At 38.6% G+C, this 25,420-nt stretch overlaps 2 protein-coding genes across 4 annotated transcripts in view; one reads left to right on the top strand and one right to left on the bottom strand.

Moving 5' to 3' along the window:
* The window catches only part of LOC136257743 (uncharacterized), an 80,963-nt gene that overhangs the window by 38,369 nt on the left and 17,174 nt on the right, over nt 1-25,420 (bottom strand). The window lies entirely within an intron of this gene.
* Nucleotides 1,383-25,327, top strand: LOC136257742 (quinone oxidoreductase-like protein 1). Its single transcript, XM_066051036.1, has 7 exons — nt 1,383-1,492; nt 1,544-1,621; nt 1,739-1,814; nt 1,866-1,910; nt 21,004-21,417; nt 23,250-23,440; nt 25,078-25,327. The coding sequence occupies exons 1-6, from the start codon at nt 1,409-1,411 to the stop codon at nt 23,261-23,263; spliced, it is 711 nt and encodes a 236-aa protein (XP_065907108.1). The 5' UTR covers nt 1,383-1,408; the 3' UTR covers nt 23,264-23,440; nt 25,078-25,327.

Raw genomic sequence — 25,420 nt, 5'->3', positions numbered from 1 at the left:
GTGAGTGCAAAGCATTAGACCTTGTAGTTTTCTCAAACATTTTTATTCATTATTAATGACATAATTTTAACCACATTTCGTATTATCTTTAGTATTTGGTTGTATAATTATTATAAACACATAGTGGGAAAAAGTCAAAGAATATACATATTTTTACGTATAGCTGTAAATATATCCTCTTTACCATGCTGCACCCAATTAAATAATTAACTAGGAAGGATTCATGAACTCTGCACAATAGATAATTAGAGGAAGCTAACAATAGTTGTGTTGATCATGTATAGATTCAGTTAAGTGTAAACATCATCTGGCTTTGGTAGAAATGCTTCGATCTAGTGACAAATGGAAATTATATTAATTAAAGATTCCAAAGATTGTTCTAACGTTGAATTGTCAAAGGGAAAAAGTAGTGGGAGGAGTTGAGAGCTAGCCCTTTCTTGGTCACTACACCAATATATACTAAACAACTTAATATCCAGTACATACATATATTTTACCATTTAACAAACTATTACTGAAATAAATGTGCTAGTTCTTTCCAATGGCTAATGGTATCACTGAGTTTTATCCGAAATTACGTCACAGACATAAAAATGGTCGCTGTAGTGTGGGGATATTTGTAAAATTTGTATGGGCGACTATGGGAAGAAAAATTTTGAATGGCAATATCTCAGCCAAGAAGGAAGATATCAAACTCTAACTAGCAGGTATGGCTATAGGACATTACAATAAGTGCGTAAAAATGATTTTTGGTTGATTTCAAAACAACGCTAGATTCCTATCCTTTCAGTTAATTTATAACCACACCTGCTCAATATCTTCCGCCTTAGCTGAGATATCGCCATTCAAAATTTTTCTTCCCATAGTCGCCCACACAAATTTTACAAACATCCCCACACTACAGCAGCCGTTTTATGTTTGTGACGTGATTTCGGATAAGGCTCATAGGATAATAGTCTCAATTTAATTAATCCAGTATTCTACTGTTTTCATTACACACCTCTACATCACCACACACATAGCTACTAGTAACTCTGGATTGCAAGTCTGGACCACTCCAGTGTGTCATCACAAAGTGGTGCATAAACGGCGTATTGTACTTTTCCACGTCTTTAATCTTCATTCCTCAACATTATCATCAAACCCTAGTGTGAAACAAGCGAACATTCTCACGAGACTTTCACCCACACAAGTACACAAGGCGGGTATGTACAAAGGACTTGGGTTTATGACTAAATGCGCTCGTAAAAAAACAGCGGTCTTTTGTTACAGTGATTGTACCTTCTCTCTACCTTGTCTACTTACATCAGATGCGATCGTGCATCTCTTCCACGAGCCTTCCACGCACATTTCCACGTGTAAAATGTTACTACTATACACGCCTCAGCAATTAATTATAGTAGATTAAATGAAGGCGTTATATCTTATTAAGATTCCCGCGGCCTCTACTGCAGGAGGGAAAGCCAAATATGAAGTGGTATTGAGAGAAAAGGTTAGAAGATGATTGTTTTCAAGTTCCAGATTCGTTATTTAATATTTCTAGATTACATTACCACAGCTCGGTAGCAATGACGTGATGGTCAAGATAAGTGCCTGCGCGCTAACAAGAGTAGACACTAAGGTAATAAGCCACACAATTAGTCTCGTGCCCAGAACCTGTCACTCAATGCGGTGGATGGTCTGGGTACAAGACTATCACACAATCTCCAACCTGGACTACAATTCTGTATCATTATAGACCATATTACAAGTCACTCAAAGAAAAGATGAGCCAATTCCCATTGGATTCTCCATATCAGGCAGTGTTACTAAAGGTATCACAATGTGTTTAGTACACCTCACTTGTTAATGTTCCCTTTTTATAGTTGGGTCAGACGTGAAGCTGATATCACTAGGAGACGAAGTAGCAGGTATTGTATATAGGTCATGTGTTATTCACCTATTGGAGTCAAGCTCCACTACCCTCATTATATGGGTTTTGACCTAATGAATGAATCTTGAATTTTTCCTGCAGTGCTGAAATTATAGAGTATGTTCGTATATGCAGAGATATATAGAAATGTACTCTTCCGTATACCTGGGTTCAACTAATGCATGCTAGTGTGCTATGAAGTATTGAGGTAAACACAAGTAATGTTATCACTCACTAGTGCTATGTAGTTTAGTAGGCAGAGAGGGAAGTCGCTACAGAGCATTCATGGTCACTTCCCTGGCCATAAAAGATATATCAATTAGCAACCAATTATTAGAAAACCTAAATACCAAACAGGTGGCCTTGTTTTGTTTCAAAAAAAATGGTTATATATTTTAGCAGCTGCTATTTACTGTCCAGGACTTGTTTACTACATGTAAACACATCATCTTGTTTTGTGGTTGTAAAAAAGGTTTGTTACAGCTGGCCACGAAGCAGCAAGTTTTATTGCAGCTAACCATGAAGGACAAAAGCTGGCCATGAAGCAAGCTCAGGAACAAGCTAGCCACAAAGTGATAAGGTTTTATTTAGCTGGCCATGAAGGGAAAGCATTTTTACAGCTATCCACAAAGCAACAAGCTTTATTACAGTCAACTAAGCCTTGTTTATAGCCACATCATGGTTTTTTTTTGGTTTTTTTTTACTGTGACAAATATTGCCAAAGAGGGACAATTGTGGGTAATGGTTGTAGCAGTGACTACTAAGCAAACGCTAGCAGAGTTGTAAAACTTCACAACAGTTTAAAAGGTAGGATGTGGCTTGTGAACATTTACCACAGCTCCTGACAGCAGGACAGGTCAATTTACAAACCTCATATTAGGTCTCTAAAGTGTATTGATAACCTCATTAACTGTGTCAACATCAAAGAGAATTATTTATGCTGCTTTCTAATACCCTGTTCACACTACCTTTTGACCCAGGTACAGTTCAGTATAAATTGTAGTGTGAATCAATTGAACCACACCAGGCCCAGTATGGCATGACAGGGAGAGATGGGCTGGCACAGGTTGGCCAGGCAAAGTGAACACATTTTAAGTTGGCAAACTCGGCCTGACAATAGTAATTATTTCTGTTGGTCACATGGCAAGTATATTAAAGCTGTTCTACAAAATGGTTACTACGTACCGTACTTTCAGTAGACTATTTGACGGATACGCTCTGAAGATGCATTCATATTCTTGGTGAAAGGAGTATCCAGTAGTTTAAACATGGTGGCTATTACAGTACATTGTATGACTTATTTCAGCTGGTTCTATGCTTCTTGCTACAATTCCAGTAAGTAAGCTCCTAAATAATCAAAAGCTTATTAATTATTGTGTGCTTGTTATAGCTCATTGTTATTTGGCAAGCACAATCCCTAGTCTGCTTGTTGAGCGGTAGTGGGAACAAGGGCTGACTCGAGTTCGATAACCCAGGTTGGCCCGAGTTGAAAGTAACCTGAAACAATGTAAATGGGATGTAAAGGTCTGGAAAGAGAGGCTCTACTGTACTGTTAAATTAAAAGCTCTAATAATCCGTACAAATTTTAATTGTGAATATGCTCTGTATAAAGTTTCCTCCACCATAAAATTACACATCTAATCTTAGTTTTGTGTTACTGCAGTTTTCATGTGACCTTTTGCAACACTTGCTCATACCATATGTGTAAGCTTTCAAATCAGGCTTCCTGAAATCAAGAGTTTATAATGGTGTAGACAGAGTGTTGAACTAAGCTATACCCTGTAAAAAATGAGCCCGTAAAGTCCTATGGCATCGTTAAATGACTCAGTGATTTGTGTTGATTGGTGACTGATTATAAGTACAGTGGGCACACATACACATTGAGAGACTGAAGCTGCAGAGTGAAGAACAGTGTACTCAAGAAAAGTATGACACATGAGCTGAGGAATTTAGTACAAAGAGAAAGACACAGCTAACTAACCTGGAAAGCCATAAATATCAACTTCGCATGTGACGAGATTACATCTTAGTACGAGATTTAATCATGAGATTCATCATGGTCGCCATTCTCGTAACTGATAATGAAAGTGGCATGTCTAGATGGGGTTTTAGCCATATCTATATAGGGATTCAGTGCTGACCACCCAACCAAACTAAGAAGGTGTTAAATCTGGGCAATCAATAGCAGTCAGGTTGCGTATAAAAGGACACAAAGATATGCGGGCTACTTTGCAGGCTCAGTTTTCATTGGGTAAAGCAAAGTTGGATACTCTCCCTACGCCATTCTAAACTCTTGCTGAAATAGTTTTGAAAAATGTAGATCTGCATGTATACGTGTCAGTCCACAGATCCACATGAACAAACAAGTTTGAAGTTGCAGACATAAGCCTCAGTTCTATGAATGAAGGCTGTACACGGGCCCTCTTAGCTTTCTTATACACCATTTTTATCATGTCTACTTGAAGGGAGTGAGGCCTAACACCAAAACTGTTTATTATGTATGTGCTGTTTAACAACCAAAAAATCTAGCAGGCAACTGGGTATGATATATCCTTTAGAATATGTTCAATTTTAGTTACTAAACAATGTAAATGTATTTAACAAATAGTTAACAGCATAGTGTGCCTACACCTGAGGGGTATGTAATGAAACATGTAAAATATGTGTTGTGTGTTGTTTAGACATATGTTTAATGGTGAAATATACTAAAACCCATAATCACTTCTCTCATGTACTACTATATAAGTACAGTGGAAACCTTGACAAATGTGTTCAGGAATTCTTAAATTTTTTCTATCATAATTTTTTGAATGGTTCCTTAGGGGACCTCACACGCGAACAGATGAGTGCATATAATGGTGACACTTGATCAGTCTAAACCCTTGACGGAAGTAATAGTTCTACCATGGCAGGACTGTAAGTTACTATTTCAACGTAGCAGTAGTAGCTTTGCTGTTCCGTGGTCTGTTCAAAGGCTGATACGTGGTGGGTAGAAATACGCATCCACAATTGCCCTAACGATTATTTTATGCCTTCGTTAACTTTTAGTAACAACCAACTACCCTATCTTAACAAATGTGCTAAGCTTAGCAACTACTACAAAAACGAGTCCCACAATACAAACCTCTATGTCACTCAATATAATGAGTCAAAGTGCATCGATTCTTTGAACTGGCTGGGTATCAAAGTCATTGGCAATCCGCTTTCCCATGATATTGCCCAGGCAATATGCAAGTTAAACACCGAGCGGCGCCTTTGAACGTCCACGCTAAAGTGGAAAATTTAGGGATAAAATGGTCCCCGATATCTGCAGGAGTAGATGACCTCCCTTGTTTTTCTGCAATCCCTAATCAATCCTTAAGATTCCTTATACTTTTCTTGTAACATTATTATGACTGGTGAACTCGTGCATACTACATCAAAAGAAAGGAAGGCACCAGAGGTGGTGTTTTCAACTGAACATGTACCACTGCTATCAATTATTGACTTGAAAGTGAAGTAGCCATTACAATTCACTTTCAGCTATGTTCAGCCTGTTTCACAGTTGTTACAAATGAAGAATAGTAGGAGAACATCTCTGCAATCAATCCAGTCACCATGGAAAATGCGGATGATTCTCATTTACAAACATAAAGAAGCCATCAAATTACCGCAAATTAATACCTTGCGCTGTCAGCAAAAGGAAATGGAGCACAAAGGAGGACAAAGGTAAGTCAGTGATACGTGCATTGTACGTACTGTGATATGCCAAAAGGCACCTGTTGGGCTGAAGCGATGTCGAACAGTGAAAAAGCCTTAGTTGTTATCAAGTTACACTTATCTGAAGGCATCAAGCAGGCAGTTCGTCAGTAAAATATTCCACTGGATGAAATTTTTAAAATTTGTAGCAATCTACTGGAAGCATTTAGGATCATATTGAAGCCTTGTTTATACCTAACCATTACTGCCAAGGTGCCAGGATGGACTTGTATTGTGAAGCTGGTTTTTGGGTAATAGTTTAGGCCAGAAAACCCAGACCTCTGTGATCCCTAATATACAGTTGTATGATTAGTTGTTTAATTCCTTATTATACAACTACAAGAAAAAAAATTAGGAGTTTTAAACTAGAGTAGGGACAATGTAGTACTGCTGCAATAAAAAGTACCAAAGTACAGGTCTCTAAATGAAACCTCAGGTCTCAAAATGTATTGATAACCTCATTAACTGTGTCAATATTGAAGAGAATTATTCATGCTGCTTTCTAACACCCCGTTCACACTACCTTCTGACCCGGATGCAGCTCGAAATAAATCATAGGGCAGATCAATTGGACCATCCCGAACTAGGTCCAGCATGGTACAACAAGGAGAGGTGGACTGGCATGGGTTGACCCGGGATAGAATACAGTGTGAATGCATTCTTGGTTGGCCAACTCGGCCTTACAAAGAATATTTTCTTCTGTTGGCTATGCAGCAAGTTAAACTGTTCTACAAAATGGTTATGACATACCATACTATCAGTAGACTATTTGACATATACACTCTGAAGACGCATTGATAATTTTAGTGAAAGGAGTATCCAATAGTGTAAACATGGTGGCTATTACATTGTATGACTAATTTCAGGCCTTAAATTAACATGCAGTCAACTGACAAAATCCGCACAAAAAGCACAATGTCTGCACATAATTAGTTTTGGGCAGACACACATGTCCTTGCAAAACCAATAGTGGTACCATAAAAGCTGATGTGTACATGTTTGTTTGTAGTGCTAACACTAACTGTCACTTGGTTGCTAGGAGATGCTACATTTTCCCAACCCAAGGATTTACCAGGTGCTAGCGCCTTTTTGAAGCCACATAAATGCTGTTCTTTTTATCTTTGATACAGGCAAAAAGAAAGCTACAGGAATCTAAACTACTGCTTCAAAGATTGACCTAACTTTCCACTATACAGAGACCAAAGTATAAGATTATACTTTGTTTCATTCACACGCTATAGTCTCTCAAAGTTAACCCATACATTTTTTATTCCGAGATACTGGCTGCTTGCACAAGCATCAAATTCGCTGTGAAGATTCTTCAATAAACTTGTGGAAACTTATCGCAGGGATTTGTCTTTGCACTTCTTCTATCTTAAGTTATAAAACAAAGAGTGGGTGCCACGAGAGAAATTTTGACTTCCGGGCCCTGTAACTTCATGCTGGATCACAACAATTATAATTCCATGCGCTAAAAGTTTGCAAATTTATCACTGATGGTCCACCAAAAGTTTGGTAGAGATCCAACTATCGTGTATTCCAGAATATCGCTTTTTACAATGCAGTGTAGAACATGCTCACGCCGACCAGTTATTACAACAAATTCAATAAATCACAAATGCCAACTTTATCAAACAACAAGTTATAAATGAAGTTCTGAACTAAAGAAAAGTTATTGTTCCTTTTCTTTACACACTGGGACACCTTCCTGTTGGTTGTGGAGTCGCCAAGCCTGCTCTTCGATAGGTAACACCTCATAATACACAGTCAGTGTCTTGTAATGAGTGATAAATCCAGCTGGAACATCTTCTCTACCTAAGAACAGGTGTACCATTACAAATATAACTTATCAGCATACACTATCACTTGAGAAAACACAGGAAGAACGTGTGTTGGCTACAATCAGCTTGCATTCTTCGCATGTGTCTTCAAAACCAGCACTTACTTTTGGGTTAATTTACTCTATTGTCACTCTTGGGCACCTAGATGATCATTTTCGTGATGGTTTTCAAATGAAACAGGCTGTTTCTTGGCCAATTTCTTTGGCCCGCCTAACACGGATACTTTGAGTATGCGTAATATTGCCAATTATGATGTAACAGCCGCACGTGGTTATGTGGGTTGTCCCTTGAATGGCTTCAAAAACCCGCTAGCACCCTTAACCTCAAAACTTTCAATGAAAACTCCCTATTCCAATTCCAGCAGTCTATACTCTAGCTCATGTCTGTACATTTATGAATACGTAAGGACATTTGTCCTCAGCACCTTAAAAATTAAATTAAGGCCTGAATTTCAGCTGATTCTACGCTTCCTCGCAGCACTTTCAGTGTGTTTTTATATGCTCTGTGTAAAGTTTCTTCTACCCTGGGGATGGTCTATCCTTTAGAATGTGTTCAATTTTATTTACTGAATAATTTACATGTATTTGACAAAATAATAGTTAACAGCATGGTGTGTGTTATTTCTTAATTTTACAAGTATACGGATTGGATAAGAAGTTTAAGTTTTAGGGATCATAGAAAAACAAAACAAGGGAGGTCGCTTACACCTGCAGATATACTAGACCTTCCTTGTTTCCCTACTTTTTTCTATTATACCTAGAAATTGTTGAACTTGAAATTCCTTATACTTGTTGAGTTGGTGAGGTCTGGACTACTGGAACATGTAAAATATGTGTTGTGTGTAGTGTAGACATGTTTAATGGTGAAATAAATTAAAACCCACAATCACTTCTCACGTGTACTACTATATAAGAACAATGGAAACTTGACAAACATGGAATTTCTAATAGAACCTCACACACAGACATATAATGGTGATATTTAATTCTGATTCAGTCTAAACCCATGAATGAATTATGCATTAAATGTTCCCTAGTATATCTGCAGGTGTAGGTGACCTCCCTTGTTATTTCTGTGATCCCTGACTTATGTTATACAGATACTTGTTTGTTTGTAACATTATTATGACTGGTGAACTCGTGCATATTGCATCAAAAGAAAAGAAGGCACCAGAGGTGGTGGTTTCAACTGAACATGTACCCCTACTATCAATTACTGACTGGAAAGTGAAGTGGCCACTACACTTTGCTTTCTGCTATATATGTTTCAGTCCATTACACAATGCTACAAGTGAAGAACAGTAAGCGCGCTTCTGCGATCAATCCAGTCACCATAACAGTATAGACAATTCATGCGTCCCATTTATCTGACTTGAAAGTGTAGTGACCATTACAATTCACTTTTAGCTATGTTCAGGCCGTTTCACAGTTGTTACAAATGAAGAATAGTACTGCAATCAATCCTGTCACCATGGAAAATGCGGACGATTCTCTTTTACAAACATAAAGAAGCCATCAAATTCCCACCAATTAATACCTTGGGCTGTCAGCAAGAGGAAATGGAACCCAAAGGAGGACAAAGGTAAGTCTGTGATGTGTGCATTGTACGTACTATGATATGCCAAAAGGCACCTGTTGGGCTGAAGTGATTCAAACAGTGAAAAAGGCTTAGTCGTTATCAAGTTACACTTATCTGAAGGCATCAAGCAGGCAGTTGGTCAGTAAAATATTCCCCTGGATGAAATTGTTTAAAATTTGTAGCAATCTACTGGAAGCATTTAGGATCATATTGAAGCCTTGTTTATACCTAACCATTACTGCCAAGGTGCCAGGATGGACTTGTATTGTGAAGCTGGTTTTTGGGTAATAGTTTTGGCCAGAAAACCCAGACCTCCATGATCCCTAATATATAGTTGTATAATTAGTTCTTTGATTCCTTATTATACAACTATAAGAGAAAAATTAGGAATTTTAAACTAGAGTAAGAACAATGTAGTACTGCTGCAATAAAAAGTACTGAAGCACAGGTCTCTAACTGAAATGTCAGGTCTCAAAGTGTATTGATAACCTCATAAACTGTGTCAACATCGAAGGGAATTATTCATGCTGCTTTCTAACACCCCGTTCACACTACCTTCTGACCCAGATGCAGCTCGAAATAAATCTTAGGGCGGATCAATTGAACCATCCCAAACTAGGTCCAGCTTGGCACGACAAGGATAGGTGGGCTGGCATGGGTTGACCCAGGATAGAATACAGTGTGAATGCATTCTTGGCTGGCCAACTCAGCCTGACAAAGAATATTTGCTTCTGTTGGCCATGCAGCAAGCTAAACTGTTCTACAAAATAGTTACGACATACCATGCTATCAGTAGACTATTTGACACATATGCTCTGAAGATGCATTAATATTCTTGGTGAAAGGAGTATCCAATAGTGTAAACATGGTGGCTATCACATTGTTTGATTTATTTCAGCTGGTTCTATGCTTCCTCACAACACTTTCAGTGTGTTTTTATTAAGCTCCTAAATAATTAAAAGCTTCTTAATTATGTGTGCTTGTTATAGCTCATTGTTATTCAGCACAAGCAACTCCTAGCCTGTATAAGAGAAGTTCTACTGTCCTGTTAAACTGTAATTGTGAATGTGCTCTGTATAAAGTTTCGTCTACCCTGAGTATGGTATATCCTTTAGAATGTATTCAATTTTATTTACTAAATAATTTACGTGTATTTAACAAACAGTTAACAGCATGGTGTGTGTTATTTCTTGATTTTACAAGTATACAGATTTTATAAAAAAATTAAGTTTTAAGGATCATAGAAAAACAGCGGGGAAACAAGGGAAGTCGCCTACACCTGCAGATATACTAAACCTTCCTTGTTTCCCTACTTCTTTCTATTGTACCTAATTGAACTTGACATTATTGAACTTGGAATTCCTTATACTTGTTGAGTTGATGAGGTCTGGACTACTGGAACATGTAAAATATGTGTTGTGTGTAGTTTAGACATGTTTAATGGTGAAATAAACAATCACTTTTCACATGTACTACTATCATGAACCACGATAGTGGGTTCATAATAGGGATCGCCCATGTTTTTTGCAAAAACTCTAATAGAACGCACGCCTAAAAACTACCTTGGAAAGCATCCTCCAACTCAAAACAACCCTCTAGTGGTTATTTGCAATTAGTATTGGTCCACTAGTAAGTATCAAGTGAAAAGGAAACAGTACGTGTATTTGGGACAAAACTGAAATTTGCCGTTTTGTTCATATTATTCTTATTATTCATAATATTATTTTGTTTCACTCATGTACACCACTTTTTCGCGCTAAAAACTATATAGCCATGTTTACTGAGTCCTTCTGCGTGTCCATGACCTATAAATAAGCCCTTATTCCACATATCGCCAACCACCCTACACCTCGAAAATTTTCTAAGTTCTCTTCGCCATTACACTATATTGGCAGCAGCTCCGTATACTAAAGAAGCCGTATAACAATAAAATTACAGGATTCCATCGTGTGAGCTCTTTGGGTTTTGTTGCAGAGTTAATCAAGTACTCAACAGCACTTCTTAGACTTAGATCGCGCATAGCGTCTCTGCGTGGTGAGTATAGTCTACTTCTTCCTGTAAGCACACTGTCGCAATTTGCTACGAGCGACCATACAAGTGCTCTCTCAGAGACATAAAGAAGTGATAGCGCTGATACCAGAGATTATTCATTGTTATGAATATAGTTTCTATAAACCATATTTCCTTTCCACGTAAAGCCTAAAGTTGGGTGGAGTCAGTGTTAGTGTTAATTAAAACTATTTTTGAGTGCCATAATTGTCTGACCACATTGTGTAAACAACATGGCTTCATGCTGTTGATAACCCATGGTTTACAATAGACATTGCAGCTATACACAGTACCTGACTTTGTTGTTGTGAATGATGTGTGTGCATGCAGATTAGCTTCAGACCTTCAGTGCTGATCAAAGTGTTAATAACACTTTGTGGGAAATCATGCATTCATATACGCAAGTCAACATAGATTTCTTCACTGTGATAAAGTCAATGAATACAATACTCACATGAACAACAAACTCTAGCTGTACAAACTATATTGTACTTAGCATTTATACTACTGTGCACCAGTGAGCCAATGTTGTAGTCCATGCACCCATGGAAAATCTGTATATGATTCTTCTTATTGTGTACAGTCTTGGCTGAAATAATAAATGCACAGCCACTGACTATTTTAACTTATAATTATATGTTTGTCAGAGTTCCATGTCTTCAGTTGTCTTATGACAGGTAGCTAGCTCAGTATCATACCATTTGGTGTGTGTATATTCATGAACACTGCATTAGGATGCTAATGTGACTAAGAGACTAGAGTCCTGACACATGTACATGTATAGTAAGATAAGTACAACAGCTGCTCACTGTTGTGTGTAATGTATAGCCTTGTCCCAGTCAGGTAAATACTCTAATAATGCAGTCAAGTGTGTCTGATAACAACAAAGCTTACACTGAACTTGACAGCTAGCCACTAATTGTAAACTGCTCTACGTATCTACAACAATTATCATTATCAATAAAACAAATCCATCACTGGATTAATATAAAGTACACAAACTAGATGAATAAAAAATTGGAAATTTTAAAATGGGAATAGGGATCGCTAAAAAAAGCCACCAAACAAGAAGGGATCGCTGGGGTGGTAATGCAAACCACAAATCCCTATTTTGACTCATTTTAAAATGATTCAGGGGAGCATGTAACTAAATATTTATGACAGAGAGTCAAAATAGGGATTTGTGGTTTGCATTACCACCCCAGCGATCCCTTCTTGTTTGGTGGCTTTTTTTAGCGATCCCTATTCCCATTTTAAAATTTCTAATTTTTTATTCTTCTAGTATAAGTACAGCGGAAACTTGATAAATGTCCTCTTTAAAGTGATTGTACTTGGTTAATCATATATTTTTAGAAAGGTTCCTTAGGGGACCTCACACACACTCATGAGAGCATATGATGGTGATATTTAATCCCTGATTCAGTCTAAACCCATGACTAAATTAGGGATTAAATGTTCCCTAGTATATCTGTAGGTGTAGGTGACCTCCCTTGTTATCTCTGTGATCCCTAACTTATGATATACAGATACTTGTTTATATATGCAGTATGAGTATGCAATATGCAGTGTATGCAGTATGCAACTTATGATATACAGATACTTGTTTGTTTGCTTTTTGTAACATTATTATGACTGGTGAGCTCATGCATACTACATCAAAAGAAAGGAAGGCACCAGAGGTGGTGTTTTCAACTGAATATGTCTCCCTACTATCAAGAGTTTATAATGGTGTAGGGAGAGTATCGAACTACGCCATACCCTGTGAAATATGAGCCCGTAAAGTCCTATGGCATCGTTTAAACGACTCGGTGATTTGCGTTGATTGGTGGCTAATTATAAGTACATGGGCGCACCCATACGAACATTGTAAAAGTATGACACAACGTGCTGAGGAACTCAATACAAAGAGAAAGGCACAGCCATCTAACCTCGAAAGCCATAGATATCAACTTCACACGTGACGTCTTAATTCAAGGTTTCATCATGGTTGGCATTCCATGCCTCGACAGTTCTGATAGTGAAAGTGACACATCTAGATGGGGCTTTAGCTATAGGGATTCAATTCGGACTACCTGACCAAACAAAGAAGGTGTTAAATCTGGGCAATCAACAGCGGTCAGATTTACGAGAGGACACAAAGGTATGCGGGCTACTTTACGGGCTCATTTTTCATTGCTATGGCGAAGTTTGATACTCTCCCTAACACACTATAAACTCTATCAATTACTGACTGGAAAGTGAAGTGGCCACTACACTTTGCTTTCTGCTATATATGTTTCAGTCCATTACACAATGCTACAAGTGAAGAACAGTAAACACGTTTCTGCAATAAATCCAGTCACCATAACAATATGGACAATTCATGCATCCCATTTATCAATTGTGACCCAGTCTGACAAAACCGGGCTTATCACCTATTTAAAAGTATTGAGAAACGCCGGTTTTAAGTATTTAGTGTGTTGTAGCAATGGTTGAAGCTATGTGTACCAAATTTTCACACGTTTTATACCAATTCCTTACTTTCCAGAGCATCCACTGTGCAAGTAGCCAACAACTAAGTTTCCTGCCATTTTAGATAGTTTTTAAACCGAGGTTGACTGTATCAGGCGAGCTGCGAATTGGGTGGGAGGCGGGGGCCCTGGAAGGCAGGCAAGATGGTGTTCAAAAATTGAAAAGGAAGGCCAAGGGATGAATTAGGCCACGTTTTGAGCCATTGATGTCTCAAAACTGGCTAAAATGAAAGGAAATTCACAGCAGAGGTAGTTATTCAACATCACAGAGCTGTACAGCCACATACAGTCATTCCCAGGCTGACCAGAGCTCCATTAAGGCCCCACACCACACATACGGATCGCCACTGGGCTCGGGAAAAGCAGCCAGCAAAACCAGACCATTCAAGTCTAGCTGATTTTGAATGTGGAATTAGATAGTTTATTCATGTAGCTGTGTGTCCTGGGTGAAAAATCGAATCTGCTGACATGAGCGATAAGACCGGTTTTCTCAGGCTGGGGGTCACATACAACTGTGTCACGTGAGATCACGTGATCCACCCAATAATATAAAGTTATAAACTGGCTGCTGTGGCTGTTCTAAGTGGCTGGCACTACCTCTGGGTGTCTTTCATGGCTGAAATAGGGAAGTTAACTGTTCTGGAGTACCTGGCTGTAACTCCGTAGTTGTATGTGACCCAGTCTGACAAAACCGGGCTTATCACCTATTTAAAAGTATCGAGAAATGCCAGTTTTAAGTATTTAGTGTGCTGTAGCTCGCCAATGGTTGAAGCTATGTGTACCAAATTTTCACACGTTTTATACCAAATCCTTACCTTCCAGAGCATCCACTGAGCAAGTAGCCAACAACTAAGTTTCCCGCCATTTTAGATAGTTTTTAAACCGAGGATAGTTTTTAAACCGAGGTTGACTGTATCAGGTGAGCTGCAAATTGGGTTGGAGGCGGGCCCTGGAAGGCGGGCATGATGGTGTTCAAAAATTGAAAAGGAAGGCCAAGGGATGAATTAGGCCAAGTTTTGAGCCATTGATGTCTCAAAACTGGCTAAAATGAAAGGAAATTCACAGCAGAGGTAGTTATTCAACACCACAGAGCTGTACAGCCACATACAGTCATTCTCAGGTTGACCAGAGCTCCATTAAGGCCCCACACCACACATACGGATCGCCACTGGGCTCGGGAAAAGCAGCCAGCAAAACCAGACCACTCAAGTCTAGCTGATTTTGAATGTGGAATTAGATAGTTTATTCATGTAGCTGTGTGTCCTGGGTTAAAAATCGAATCTGCTGACATGGGCGATAAGACCGGTTTTCTCAGACTGGGTCACAATTACTGACTCGAACGTGTAGTAGCCATTACGATTCACTTTCAGCTATGCTCAGCCTGTTTCAGAGCATTGCAAATGAAGAACAGTAGGAGAAACACTTCTGTAATCAATCCAGTCACCACAGAAAATGCAGACAATTCTTGTTTACAAACATAGGGAAGTCTTCGAGTTACCGCTAATCAACACCTTGGGATGACAGCAAAAAGGAAATGGAACCCAAAGGAGGACAAAGGTAAGTCCCTTATGCATGCATTGTACGCACAGAAACTAACTGTGGTATGTCAAAAGACACCTGTTGGGTTGAAGTGATGTCAAACAGTGAAAAAACCCTCAAGTTACGCTTATCTGAAGGCATCAGGCAGGCAGTCAGTTAGTCGGTAAAATATTCCACTGAATGAAATTTTTTAAAATTTGTAGCAATCTACTGGAAGCATTTAGGGTCATATTGAAGGCTTGGTTATACCTTACCAATACTGCCAAGGTGCCAGGATGGACAGGTATTGTGAAGCTGGTTTTTGGGTTATATATTTGGAAAACCCAGACCTCCGTGATCCCTATTATACAGTTGTATGATTAGTTGTTTAATTCCCTATTATACAACTGTAAGAATAAAAATTAGGAATTTTTAAACTAGAGTAGGGCAATAAAAAGTACCGAAGCACAGGTCTCTAAATGAAACCTCAGGTCTCAAAGTGTATTGATAATCTCATTAACTGTGTCGACATTGAAGAGAATTATTCATGCTGCTTTCTGATATCCCGTTCACACTACCTTCTGACTCGAATGCAACTCAAAATAAATTGTAGGGCGGATCAATTAAACCGTCCCAAACTAGGTTCAGCATGACACGACAAGGAGAGGTTGACTGGCATGGGTTGTCCCGGGATAGAATACAGTGTGAATGCATTCTTGGCTGGCCAACTTGGCCTGACAAAGAATATTTGCTTCTGTTGGCTACGCAGCAAGCTAAACTGTTCTGCAAAATGGTTATGACATACCATACCATCAGTGGACTATTTGACATATACATTTTGAAGATGTATTAATATTCTTGGTGAAAGGAGTATCCAATAGTTTAAACATGGTGGCTATTACATTGCATGAAAAATTTCAGCTGGTTCTACGCTTCCTTGCAGCACTTTCAGTGTTTTTATTAGCTCCACTGTAGATGAGAAGTCGCCTGCCACCAGGAGATGGACTGCTAGTAGAATGGTATGCACAAAGAAAGTGAGCTGTTCTCTGTTGCAGACAATATGTGACCGGATCTGCGAAAAAGGGACATAATTGCACAAGCCTAAATTTACAGTGTAAAGCATTGAATACATTGGGTGAAATACTTGCGTATTATTGAAAAATTCCATAAATTTTGTTAATCCCTCTTTTTTAGTGAAGGAAGGGACTAACAATAAAAACCTGGATATCATCTTATTCGCCTGCTCAAGAGGAGTTGGAAACTCTTTGTTTAGTTGCAGTAGACCCAAGGATACATAAATTATGAGCGTCTGTTTACGTCATGTCGAAGCGATCGTACGCGATCGATTTTTCTTCATGAATTTTGCCTTTGTATGCAGTGAAGAAGGGTGAGTAAAGGAAAAACTTACCCAGTAATGTATTCCCCTGTTCATGGCGAACACGATGGTGAAAGGTTTAGCTCTGTACCTCGATCTGTTGGTAAGTTACAACCGTTTTTGTAAGCACCTGTAATTTATTCTCCCTATACTTACTGTACAAATCGATTTTTCTGTTGTTGCTACTTTGTAGGGCTGTAACTCCCAGAGTATTTGGCATATGGAAGCTGTAATTTTGCCAGGGGGTACACTTGGTTACATAGATCATAAATATTCAATAAACAGGAATTCAGAAAAAATGCGATTATGTCCTGTTTTCGCAGATCCGGTCACATATGTTGCCTGCCACTAAGAATGGACTGGTTGTAGAATCACAAAGCGTATGTATTAAAGTAGACTACTGTTGTAAGTGATATAGTCTGGCTTAGATGTGTGTACGTGAATTAACGTCAGACCTTAGTACTTGGTATTTCGCTTGGTGTGTATGTCAGTAGTAGGCTGATGTACAGGTAGCTGGAATGAAAGTGGACAGCCTTGCATATATCATAGCTGAAAGGGAATCGTAATGGCCACTACACTTTCAAGTCAAATAAATGGGACGTATGAATTGTCCGTACTTTTATGGTGACTGGATTGATTGCAGAAACGCATTTACTGTTCTTCACTTGTAGCATTGTGTAGTGGACTGAAACATATATAGCAGAAAGCAAAGTGTAATGGCCACTTCACTTTCGAGTCAATAATTGATAGTAGGGGTACATGTTCAGTTGAAAACACCACCTCTTGTGCATTTCTTTTTTTTGATGTAGTATGCATGAGCTCACCAGTCATAATAATGTTACAAAAAGCAAACAAACAAGTATCTGTATATCATAAGTTGCATACTGCATACACTGCATATTGCATACTCATACTGCATATGTACCACTCTGCGTGGGCAGTTCAAAGGCACCGCCAGTGCCATAATTTGTATATTGCACTGCTGCAGACCGCAGCGAGTGCATTATAACTTATAACGCACTGGTTGCGGTTTTGTAGACCACAACGAGTGCATTATAAGTTATAATGCACCGACCGCAGTGCAATATACAGATATTGCACTGGCTGCGGTTTTGTGCAGCATAGCACAAGTGCCGGTGGTGAAGACCACTACGACACCTCACCTAATAGGTGGAAAGACACTTCACAGATCACTTGAATTCTTTTATAGCCTGACATGTAAAGGTCGATTGTGGGCCATAACATCACCAATACGTATAATGTTTACAAGCAGCCAATGGCGATCGAAAAAGCCAACGCGGGTGGCCACAACTCTAGTCTACATATATATAAACGTACTTATACACCTTACTAGTCTGGTGCCACCTTAGCCCAGATTAAACTGTAGTCCACTTCGACAATGACTCAATAAAACAAATATATTCTAAATAATACTAACCTTTACGTTCGATTGTGGTAACCAGTTTTGTCATGCCACCAGATTCGAGTTTAGCCAGTGTGAATAGTAAGAATTATACTAGTATCGTTTAGTAGTTAGGTTTTGTTTACTTAAACCGTCTATTTAGCTGCTTTTTTTCGCTCGAGAGAATCACTATGGCGATTAGTCTGGTGCTTAGTCTATATGGGATGCTGAGCACTACATGATGAGAGTCGAACAGCAAATGCAGGTTAGTGATATAGCCCATAGTGTACTAGCTTTCAATATCTCAGGTGGCTGCAGTACTGCAAGGGGAACGTCATCGCAACGTCCGGCTTGGTTACCCACAATCAATGTTAGAAACCTGGCCTTTATAAGTGTTACAGCTGTCTTGTGAGACTCTCCCCACCTATTAGGTGAGTGGTACATAACAGTTATACGACGTGCACTCGTGCTCTGCCTGTATGAACGCACTTGCCTTCGGGCCTAACGGCCCTCAGGCTCGTGCGTTTATATCAGGCAGAGCACTCGTGGCCGTTGTATAACTATATAATATAAACAAGTATCTGTATATCATAAGTTAGGGATCACAGAAATAACAAGGGAGGTCACCTACACCTGCAGATATACTAGGGAACATTTAATCCCTAATTCAGTCATGGGTTCAGACTGAATCATATACTCTCATTTGTCTGTGTGTGAGGTCCCCTAAGGAGCCTTTCTAAAAATTATGATTAACTAAGGATTGTGATGTTCAGATGCAACTTTGTCAAGGTTTCCACTGTACTTATATAGTAGTACATGTGAGAAGTGATTGTGGGTTTTAGTTTATTTCACCATTGAACATGTCTAAACAACACACAACACACAACACACAACACACAACACACAACACACAACACACAACACACAACACACAACACACAACACACAACACATATTTTACATGTTCCATTACATACCCCTGGTCTAGACCTTATCAACTCAACAAGTACAAGGAATTCCAAGGTCAATAATTTCAAGTTCAATAGAAAAAAGTAGGGAAACAAGGAAGGTCTAGTATATCTGCAGGTGTAGGCAACCTCCCTTGTTTCCCTGCTGTTTAGGAATTTTAAGCTGGATTATGGACCCAAAAACAAAAAAAAAAGGAGGGAAACAAGGGAACAGATAAAAGTTGTGAAACAAGGGAGGTTGCCTATATCTGCAGATCTACTGGTGGACATCAAACCCCTACTCTTCAGTCTATAACCTAGGGATTACATGTCCATGCACAAGTATATCTGCAGGTATAGGCAACTTCCCTTGTTTCACAACTTTCAGCTGTTCCATTGTTTCCCTGCTTTTTTGTTTTTTATCCCTAATCCAGCTTAAAATTCCTAATTTTTCCTTCTACTTGTTTGTTAACTTTTTTGATAACACAATTATGACTACTGAATCCACGTGTACCAGATTAAAAGAAAGAATGGCACCAGGCATTCCATAAAATAATTTGCACCTAAACGTACGTCCCAATAATCAATTACGCACTGAAAAGTGAGGTGGCTAATACACTTCGTTTGTAGCTATGCTCTGCTTGTTACACAGAGTTACAAATGAAGAAACAGTACAAGAAACTTCTCTGCAATGAATCCAGTCATTATGGAAAATTCAGGCAAAAAGCATGACACAACCAGAGGGAAGCCATACCGCGCTATCGCAAATTGACGCCTTGCTTTGTCAGCGAAAGAACTGGAACACAAAGGAGGACAAAGGTAAGTCCATGATATGTGCATTGTACCTACTGCGGTTGGCAAAAAGGCACGTCTCGGGACGAAGTGACATCAAATAGTTAAAAACTCAACCCCTAGCCTTATTCATTGTTGACTTATGCTTGGCTGAAGGCATCAGCTAGTTAGTCAGAATAAAATTCTGTTAAATAGAAAATTTTAAAAAAATTGTAGAAGTTTGTTGGAAAGGTTTGGGATCACTCTAAAGGCATTTTAGGGCTTGACTATGCCTAACCAAATCTGCCAAGCTGTTATGAAGGAAATTTGAGACTGGTTTTAGGGTGATATTTTTGGGAAAGAAAGCCCAAAACTGCATGATCTCTAATATACAGTACTACCACACTGTATGATGTACATTATTTAGTAACTAAAATTGAACATATTCAAAGAATATACCATACCCAGTAGTCTGCTTTAAAAGCTTACACATATGGTACAAGCAAGTTGTTGCAAAATGTCACATAAAAACTGCAGTGACACAAAACTGAAAGGTTAGATGTGTAATTTTATGATAGGGGAAACTTTATACAGAGCATGTTCACAATTACAATTTAACAGTACAGTAGAACCTCTCTTATACGGGCTAGGAATTGTTTGCGCTGAATAACAATGAGCTATAACAAGCGCACAATAATTAATAAGCTTTTGATTATTTAGGAGCTCAGCTCACTTCACTACCCACCTGGAACCTCGCCTGGAACCAAGACATATGTGTATTCCAATATGTTGGTGCAATAATATTGTGAAACATGCACACCCAGAAGTCAAAGCCATACTACTGTACTATGGCCACCATAGTATATGGAAGGAGTCGATCTGAAGGCATTTTTTGGCTAGATTTTACCCAACCAATTCTGTCATGTCATCATGAGGGGAAACTGAGGCAGATTTTTGGGTGATATTTGATCTCAGACCACGCCCACACTTTTGACGTCCCTACTATAATAGTATTTTATTATAAAGTGTTAAATGGATAACTGCAGCTGGTTTAGAAGTAGTACAACATCAACTTGTTTCCAAAAAATAAATAAATAAATCCCTAATTGTGACTATTAGTATATGAGTGTTCATAAACTTTTTGGCGATTTACAATGATACACTTGTGGTTATCATGCTATCAGTAGAAGTATTTTCCTTTAAAAGATTGTATGTGACTGCATGGCTATTATCCATACAACATCCTTGTTACTGATACTGCATGCTTTGGCACTTTGATGTTCCCATGAAAAATACTGTACTGTATTCTTACCCTTGACGACTATGTTTACACTATTAATTGATGGTGTGTCTTATTTACAGGTGTGTTGCCAATGGACACAACATGCTCAGGTTGTGCTGATCATTGTGTAATACCAGAGTATTGTCTGGTGAAGAAGCCCAAGGCAGTCAGCCATATTGACTGTGCTGCAATAATGGAGCCCAGTATAATGGGTCTGACCGCCATCTTGCATCAAGCACGTCTCACTTCCGGGAGTACTGTTCTCATTTTCTCTGGTTGTTCAGCCACTGGTGTGATTCTGATGCAACTGTTTACATCATACGGTGCAAAGGTGATTGCTGTGGTTGATAATAGTGATGGTGCTAAGCTCTTATCATCTTTGGAGCCACGTCCATCACGGATCATTGATATGTCCTCCCAAGGGAAGTCACTAGTTGATATTTGTCTGCAGGAAACTGGAGGACTAGGAGTGGACTGTGTTGTGGATGATGGAGGTATGGAACCTGTTTTATACATTGTAACAATTATACATTGCTGATACCAGTAATGACTGTTCTGTTAGAGTATTTTGTCAACAGGTGTATGCTCTATTAGAGTAGTTTAACAAAACCCTGTACTCACTAATACCACTAAGGTGGCCTTATTTTTGAGGTCATGAAGTACACCTTAGTTATGTTTGGTACCTACTTTACATGGTCACTATAATGAGGCGGGCTTGTTGATGAGATCATGAAGTAAACCTTATCTGTGTTTGGGACTACCCACTATAACGAGGTGGTCTTGTTGAAGATGGCTGCTAAGCAGGGGCGTACACAGGAATTTTGAAAAGGGGTTTCCACTACAGCTAAGTGACTGTTATATTAGAGTAGTTTATAATTGCTTGACTGCTCTATTAGAGTATCTTGATCTTTTTACCAAAATCATAATTCAGAACAATGCTATAAACGTTGCTATCATGTTAGAAACTATTATTTAACTAAGATAAAAGTTTGAAATGTGTCCTGTTCAATGACAGATTCCAGATTCTGGAAACCTGAAGTGTCAATTTCTTAATGTTTAAAGCACTGTAAGGGGTTTCCTGAAACCCCTGGAAACCCCCCTCCGTACACTCCTGCTAAGTGAGGTTTGCATCATGTGAACACCCTTCCCAGTGGCGGATCTAGATGGGTTTCTGGGGTTTCGACAGAAACTCCTTTTTTAAAATTGGCTCAGTGGCAGTCTAAATACATAAACTTTGTTGTACTGACAATTTGTCATAGCAAACAATTACCACCATATTTCAGTATCATGCAGTTGCACTTAACTAACACCATTTATAGCTATTAAACCCTCAGCAACACTTCACTTTTCATCTCCCACTGCATTAAAAATGATCGAAATACTCTAATAGAGCAGTCAAGTAACTACTCTAATAGAACAATCAAAGCTACAGCTTATAGTCACCATCTTTGCCCTATAGTTAGTTACAGTTTACTGCATTTATTGTAATTTCTAACTAAAAGTAGCCTAAAATCCACTCCGAGAGTTCCTAAAATCTCAAAAGTTTCTGAAGAAATGTCATCAAGTGCCTTATACCAACTTTCACAAACCCCCTTTTAAAAATCCTAAATCCGCCACTGCTTCCCCCTTTGATGATCAACTCTCCACTGCTAAGACATAATTACTGTTCACACCTGTACTCAAAAATAGCAAACTCTTTAATTGTTCAAGTATTTTGAACAAGTTCCTAATTGTATATAGATGTCTCAAAGGGGTATGGTCTGTGGCACATATTGGGAATTTGAGATTACTATTTGATATAGATAAAAGTTGAACTGTAGTGTATATATTTTCTGTAGATGTATACTGTAGAGCGCATGCGCTTATAATTTTCGGAGAAAACTGTTGGTAAAAATCGTGTTATCTGTCAGGAGCATACGCCTAATAAATAATTATGGTGTGCTAACACGGAATCACTATGATGTAATATGATGTAATAGAGTAGCTAGTAGTTCATGCTGGTCACCATGCCAGTGTATAGGATATTTGACTCCAGTTCTGGGCGAAATCCTTTGTAATGAACAAGAATATTACAATCCAGATGGGTGATTTGCTGTATACATAGTGAAGGGAGACCTCAAGGTAGATGTAAGCACTCGAGTAGACATTAATTTTCAAGCACTTCCAGCTTTTCTTCCTATGTGTAGCTTTGTCGCATGTTGAGCTTCGCATTTGATCATGTACGTTTATCAACCAGGTTAATTACAAGAAATGTGTATGTGCAATATGCGCTTAACAACCCGACTCTACAGTATGTGCCAATCCTGTTTAACCTGTTCAATTCCAGTTGCTCCGGGTTAATCACTGGACTCATTTGTTATTGAGCCTCGTAGTTTCCGTACTGAACTGGAGGAGGCACAAAATCGTCATGACTATGAGAATGAGGTGACCCTACCCAGAGTGTTACCAACCAAACAACAAATCCTCAACTGTATGTCTGTACATGGTCACTGGGTAACCACCCAACCTGACTTACAGGTATTCTGTGTGTGTTTGAATAGTAGCCACAGGGTCTTGAATTATGTATTAGAGTAATGCATAGCCGGTTATTGCTGCAAGGTCCAATTTTTTGTGGAGCAATTAAAATAGCCTCCAGCGTATATTTCTACAATCACGAAATATGCGAGACACAGAAGATTTCTTTGTAATTCTATGTATCTCTTGGATACTATGGAAAAATTATGAAAACTTAAGAATACAGAAGGTTTAGATAAAGCTAAGAGGAGGTTGGAAGTGTGCATGTGTGCCCAATATATTTATATTAAAAAGCATACTAGACCTCTTTGAGTGCTGAAATAATTCAGATTGATGGAATACAACAAGTACATGACAATGACCTGAATAGACTTTTTTAATTGGGCTACCTAGTAAGATGCAGTAAATGTCTTGTTGTCAAGCTACAAAGATACAGAGAGGAGTCCTAGTCAAGAAATAGTATAAATAAACACCCAACAAGTCATCTTATGTTGTGTACTTCACAAAGACTGTAGTAACATGTGAGAATCACACAAGACAAAGAAACGATAGCAACAGTTGACCACTTTGAAGAAGTCAGAGACGAGTTTCGTGGCCACCATTCAATATTGTTGTTGCCCTCCTTCAATCCTATACTCCACTTTACAATCTCAAAAATACAATTTACATATCACTACACTTCCAACCTCCACTCTGCTCACTCGAAAATATGAAATTTTTTGCACAATTTGCAAATTTCAGACCCTGTGCATAATAATAGCAATTAAACCCCAGTGCGTGGGAGTATCAAAGCGTCGCGCTGGGTTATAACTACCATACAGCTAGACAGAGCGGCGCTGCTACTGTACAATATATTAGTTATCACCCAGTGATAACTAACTTATCACCCTGTTCCGGAGCCACTCAGTCTCTTTCATCATAATAACCGCGAATGGCATTGTTTACCAATGGAACAAAGAGCCAAATAAGGAAATATTGATACAAAACACACCAATACAGCACTTAAAACTAACTAAATTTTACAAGAAAACTGTTAATCCTTTACATAATAACACTACAAGTTACCAATACGATAGTTTAACAAATGTCATATATAGAACGTGACGATTTTCGCTCCAGCAATCACTCCCAACGGTTACTGGTGAAGAACTAACTTCCTCTAGTTTCATCGTTCTATCTTGGACTATGGTATCCACTTGTTGGTCTTTATTTTTCTCTTGCACACCACGCGACACCACTATACCAATTTCTGACGAAGGCGAATCGTACCTGGAACCGCTACTTCATAACACCGCCCTTCGCTACAGTTTTTAGGCAGTATGTAAGGTCTCTCTTGTGGCTACGAAGTAGAATCTCCACACAATTCGGACGAAATCTTGAGCACAGTGACAGGAACTCAAACCGGAACTTAATTTACTATCCGTAAACTTCTGCGCACTCCCGCGCACTGGGATATAAAACAGTTATATCCCGTATACTCGGATGATATCATTGTTATTACACTCGTCCTCGGCTCCGCCTCGGACTCGTGTAATAACAATGATATCACCCTCGTACCGGGATATAACTATAACTTATCGTATCCTGTTATATGGTATCTTTTGTTTGGAAGACATGAATTTTTAACACTTTTTTCCTAGTTGGATCCACCTGAGTCTCAGACTTTGTATCTCAAGTCCATCAGTCTGCACTTTCTATTTAGTGCCACCTGGTTACTGTCAGGAAGTAAGTCAAGTATGATAATATTTACCTGAACTAAACTTTTGTTTGTTTGTTTGTTTGTTTGTTTCCTTAGGATTTCAAGGAAAATATCTTGGTATCCTTACCACCAAATCTTTTATTAATGGTATAATAACATTATATGTTTCAAATCATTTTCTAGGATTTGATAATGACCAATTTAACTAACTATTTTGTGCTAAACAACTTGTCATCTTGGTATACAAGCATTCGTCAATAAAACTTGTAGAAAATTTTTTGCAT

This window comes from Dysidea avara, chromosome 6 (assembly GCF_963678975.1).
Source record: "Dysidea avara chromosome 6, odDysAvar1.4, whole genome shotgun sequence".
NCBI classification, from domain to species: Eukaryota; Metazoa; Porifera; class Demospongiae; order Dictyoceratida; family Dysideidae; genus Dysidea; species Dysidea avara.
The sequence above is the reverse complement of the archived record's forward strand: the minus strand, read 5'-3'. Positions and strand labels throughout refer to the sequence as shown.